This window comes from Camponotus floridanus, unplaced genomic scaffold (assembly GCF_003227725.1).
Source record: "Camponotus floridanus strain SB8 unplaced genomic scaffold, Cflo_v7.5 scaffold224, whole genome shotgun sequence".
Lineage (NCBI taxonomy): Eukaryota > Metazoa > Arthropoda > Insecta > Hymenoptera > Formicidae > Camponotus > Camponotus floridanus.
In genome coordinates, this window is record NW_020229353.1 from 100385 (window position 1) to 106014 (window position 5630).

General features: G+C 47.6%; 1 protein-coding gene across 1 annotated transcript; it reads right to left on the reverse strand.

Annotated features, from left to right (window-relative positions):
* Positions 1-264: 264 nt before the first annotated feature.
* Positions 265-4573, reverse strand: LOC112637946 (neutrophil collagenase-like). The gene is made up of 4 exons (XM_025408709.1): positions 4331-4573; positions 1511-1782; positions 1208-1422; positions 265-1163 (listed from the first exon to the last, which is right to left on the reverse strand). The coding sequence occupies exons 1-4, from the start codon at positions 4571-4573 to the stop codon at positions 265-267; spliced, it is 1629 nt and encodes a 542-aa protein (XP_025264494.1).
* Positions 4574-5630: the final 1057 nt, after the last annotated feature.

A 5630-nucleotide genomic window follows, 5' to 3' on the forward strand; every position in this document is an offset into this window, starting at 1 on the left:
TTGGTCGTCGCGAGGAGAGAGAGAGATTCGTCGGAGACGCTCGCTTAGAATCGTACGCGCGTTAATCGCGAGTATCGTTGGAAATGTCGCACAACGATCGAGACGCGCCTTATATACGACGCGATCTCGATCATCGTCTCGATATCTTTATTCTCGACGCGCGCGTTATGCGCGTTAATTAATGCAGCGGAAGCGGTTTAGAACAGCGGTTTAGAACAGCATATTAAATGTAATCTTAACGTTAGGTTTCAGGATTTCCTGATCTTAGTCGTCATCGTTGTCGTCGTCGTTGCGCGATCTTTCGAAGGACGCGTATTCCAAACGATACAGCTTGGAGACGAGTTCGCTCAATCGATGCAGAATGCCATCGGCTGGGCATTCTATTCCCAATATGCTAAGATCAAAGGGACCGGCCGAGATTATCGCGTCGATGAACTCGCTGTACGCGTAATACTCGCGTTTCTTCAGAAAATAGAGATTACCGTCGACATGGCGGAAGGCGGCCGTTATCGCGGATGGCATCCCGGAAAACGTATCCCGCAGAGCGCCGTGCCTCGCGACGGTCATCGCGCAGTCGTTTATCTCGGCTATTTTGTCGTCGTTGTATATGACGTAGCTGCGCCCGGCGTGCGTGTTTATCGCGGCGTTTATCCTAGCGTCGCGAGGAAATCCGACGTATTGGACGGATCTAGGCCATCCCGCTTTAAGATGAAAATTCGAATCGGCGAGGTAGACGTAGTCGCCGGCGAATATCGCAATATCGCCCGAGGGTCTCTGATACATGGCCGATACGTGAGTGAGATTGCGGGGGAGGAACTTGAAGTAGTCGGCGAACGAGAAGGGCGCTCCGTAGCGTCTCTCCCTCATATCGACGGGCCACACGTTGCGTTTACGCGCGACGTACAAGCGACGATTCATGATTAGCGCTCCGTCTACGCGCTTCAAGGCGCATAGATCCGCGGTATCGGAGGGAGCGAGCGGCGGCTTAACCGTCCTCGGCGGCGCCGCGGCCGTCGTAGTCGTCGTCGAGGCCGTCGTCGTCGTAGTCGTCGCCGCGGTCGTCGGAGTAGCGTCAACGATCGTAGGATTCGTCGTCTCTCTCGATCCGTAGAGATTTCGTTTATGACGTCCTCTATGCTCAGCCTGAGCGGATATCGCCTTTCCTCCGAAGGCGTGTACGTGTACGTGACCGAATCATCTATCATACTGTGAGTCAGACCTAGAGTGTGACCGATCTCGTGCGTCAGCGTCTGAAGGAGATACAGCCTGTCCGACGAGGGCCTGGTCAGCGTGATGTGCCACGGCTCCGTCTCGTCGACGTGCACCTCGGTCACTTGATTGGATTCTCCCGTTGGAAAGAACGCGTGAGCGACGACCGATTCCGGTCCTGCGAACGGCGACGGGCACGAGCCTCCATTGTCGCTGTTCTCGTACGCGTGAGCGCCGGATTGATAGGATATCAGTATATCGCAGCGGGTCGCGCGAGAACGTCAGAGAAGATTGCTCGGACCACAGAGCGAACGCGCTCTGAGTCGTGCGCAGAGTATCTCTGTTCGCTAGTTTGAAGTTCCACGTGAGATGCGTCCTCGGCCACTTTCTCGTCAACGGGCTGTAAGCGTGAACGTCCGCGACGCCGCATCGCGGCCTGCGCATGACGCGAATCGTTTCCACGGTCAGAACGCCGTTTCCTGGCAGGCTGTAGTATTCCTGAAACAATGATAGCGCTTCGCTCAGGGCGGTCACGTTGTCCAATAGCGACGACTGCTGATGATTCTCCTCGTTCTCCAGAAAGCCGTAGGTTCGAAGATAACGGGACGCCTCCGCGACGTCATCAGTGCCGCCGGCGGAGGACGGCCGCGAGCAGGGATATCGTCAGCGCGAGCGATAACGCGACGCGTGTCATGGCTCTCGCAAGGTGCTAGCGCGCGGGGATCGGGACGGTAGCGAACTATCGCGCGCGCATCCTTCGGCGATATATCGTTCTCTAGAACGCGAGAAAGCGTCGTACGAGGGAGAAGGAGTAGGCGAGGGGAGGGGAGAGGAGATACGCTCGGACGCGCGAGAAGGATGATCGAGAGAACGAACTTTTTTTTTTTAGAAACAAATGATTCGTCATTCGTACGAAAAGAGGAGGGGAGGGAAGATAGTCTCGGACGCGCTAGAGAGGTGATCGAAAGAACGAACGTTTAAAAAAAAAAAAATGATTCTTTATTCAAAAAATGATTCTTTATTCGTACAAAAAATGATTCTTTATTCGTACAAAAAATGATTCTTTATTCGTACAAAAAATGATTCTTTATTCATACAAAAAAATTTGCGCGATCTACGTATACTTATATAACGTTTAATGTATAATATTCTAATATAACGCTTAATATAACGCTTAATATAATGTTCTAATATATTATAATATTCTAATATATTCTAATATAATGTTTGAGAGGACACGGGGTCTTCGAGTCCTCCTCCCTGTTTGCTCTCGATAATTGTGCGACTATCGACGATGGATGTGATATATAGCGATTACAATATACGACTATTAAATATATGCGATTAAAATATACGACTATTAAATGTATACGATTAAAATATACGACTATTAAATACATACGATTAAAATACATACGATTAAAATACATACGATTAAAATATACGACCATTAAATATATATACGATTGAATATGATTTAACGCGCAACGGTATGTAAAAAATGACCTATAAGAACGACCTGTAAGAACGACCTGTAAGAACGACCTGTGAGAACGACCTATGAGAACGACCTGTGAGAACGACCTGTGAGAACGATTTGTGAGAACGACCTGTGAGAACGACCTGTGAGAACGACCTGTGAGAACGACCTGTGAGAACGACCTGTGAGAACGACCTGTGAGAACGACCTGTGAGAACGACCTGTGAGAACGACCTGTGAGAACGACCTGTGAGAACGACCTGTGAGAACGACCTGTGAGAACGACCTGTGAGAACGACCTGTGAGAACGACCTAAGAACGACCTGTAAGAACGACCTGTGAGAACGACTGTAAGAACAACCTATGTGAAACGATCATTTAAAAAAAAAATTACGTATCTAAAATAAACGGTCTTACAAAAACATGCGCGTTTAAACTGGAAAATTTATTGTAAGAACGACTGTAAGAACGACCCATATGAAATGACCATTTAAAAAAGAAGGAGCGGCAAAACAAGACTTATGTACTCAAACTGACGCGTTCTTCAACTGACATTACTAAAATGTTATTAAGAGTTCATCACTCCGCTACCTGGGAAGCTACTTATGAATAGCCCATAAATAACTTATAAATGAATCATAAATGGGATCATTTATAAATGAACCATAAATGAACTGTAAATAACCTATAAATGAACCATAAATCAATCTATAAATGAACCATAAATCAACCATAAATGAACTATAAATAACCTATAAATAAACCATAAATCAACCTATAAATGAACCATAAATCAACCATAAATGACTTATAAACGACCCTATAAAATGGATTGTACGAATACGGAGATGAATATAGAGGATCGTGTATCTGAAAGAGTGCGCCGACACGTACATCTCTATGATAACGAATCCTTCGTAGAAATGTGGCGCGAAGATATTAGTCCGATCGACGAAACGAACTCCGCTCACACGAGCGACGATGAGTTTCGACGCGCGCAAGGGGAGGGGGGGCGATGCGGGCGGAGATCGAGAGGAAGGGAAGGCGCTGTCCTTCGACGCCGTCCTCCAGCACCGTCCTTCGATTCGAGATTGACGAGACGTCTGAAATATGTAAAGCCGTGTATTAATAATTCGTATCGAGATACGCGAAAGGAAAGAATGGCGCGTTATACGAGAAGAGATCCGTACCTCGGTTAAAATCCGCTGTCGTCCGTGCGGACGGAGCTCGTTTCCTCGAGCGAGCTCGCGTCATCGTACCATATCTCCACAGGAGAATCGTCGTCGCAGAAATCTTCGGTTTTAAACGCGCGATCCGAGACGAGCGGCTCCATACCGAATAATCTTCTTAGCCGAAATATGTCGGCGTAGATATTAGGAGAGCGCTTCTCCCATTTTCTATAGGACGGCCGGTCGCACTATAACGAGTTTAAGAATCGCCGTTGCTTCAGTCTCGTCTGTCGTATCCAATGTCGGCGGCGTATGTTAACGACGTTAGTCCTCGGCGTATGTCCTCGGATCTCCACCTCCTTCTCGAACTATGAAAAAAAATGTCGCGCGATCAATGTACGTCGTATTTTTCCTCGAAGGAGAGCGAAAGAATAAAGAACGATGACGAACGGGTACTTATGTTCCACGTTACCGCTATATTGAGGATCGCATTCATGAGATTTCTGATGTACTGTATCTTCCAGACGCACATCCACGGCGTGAGCGTGCATTCCTGGAGCATCTTCCGCAATCTCGAAATTTCATAGTTGTTGCTCATCGTCGTTCGCGCGAAAGAATAACTACGAGAATGAATGCTGGACACGCTAGGAACACTGGACGCACTGAGAACACTCGCAATATCAGACGCACTCAATAACGCGATCGCGAGACTCATTCTGAGGAAAAACGGTCTCTCGGCGTTAATTTATACCTGCGATATTACTATCGCCGGGTCGTTATGATTCCGTTGAACGCTAATGCGATAATCTAAGGCGGTATGAAAAAATCGCGCGATATCGCTATCGCCGAGTCGTTATGATTCCGTCGAATGCTAATGCTAATGCTATAATCTAAGGCGGTATGAAAAAATCGTGCGACGCGGAAATATAACGAGGTAATTTAATGAGGCGCGATAAATTCTCAATTGCTCCGGAGGAAGTGCCGGAAAATGCGTTTAACCGCGTACGCGCGATACGAGTTAACGTTTATTCGCTAATTAATATTATTTTAATATTATTTTAATATTACTTTAATATTATTTTTTCTTAATATTAATATTATTTTTCTTAGTATTAATAGTATCTTTCTAAGTATTAAAAATACTTTTTTTTAGGTAGGCGATAAGTCGACGCGCGCGAGATAAAAAAAGTCGTTGATAAGAGTACGCGCAAAACTAATCTACGATGCGGAAAACGCGCGAGGCGCGCGAATCATCGCGCGACGCGTCTCTGTTCACATGTCGCGCAATTGATCGCGTCTCTCCAACCACCAGTTGTGCAGTTTGCACACGTTTTCCAAGGCGCAATTCTTCGAGTGATAGTCGCAGCGATAGACGCGAGTCACGACTAGCGTTCGAAGGGGTCCGATATCCTCGTAATCGGCGTCGATGGTCTCAATCGTCAGGTCGAGCTGCTCCGCGACCTCTCCCGCGATGTCAGCCAGCCACTTCTTCTTCTCGCGACCCTTGACGTAGATCGTCACCGCGGCGTTCGAGATCCCTCGACGCGCGATATATCGCATCGCGAACGATCTGATTCGCGTGCCTATACTCCACGTGCCCGTCGGTCCAGTGAAATTCGTGGTGATTAAGAGTCAGCCAACAGGCCTGCGACTTCTCGCTCTTCGTCAGCAGATTCCACGACATCGGCGCGCGAAAGACGTGATGCGTCAGATTTCTGCCGTTCGCGAATATCGCCATTTCCTTCGTCACGAATCGATTTCGAGTTTCCTCT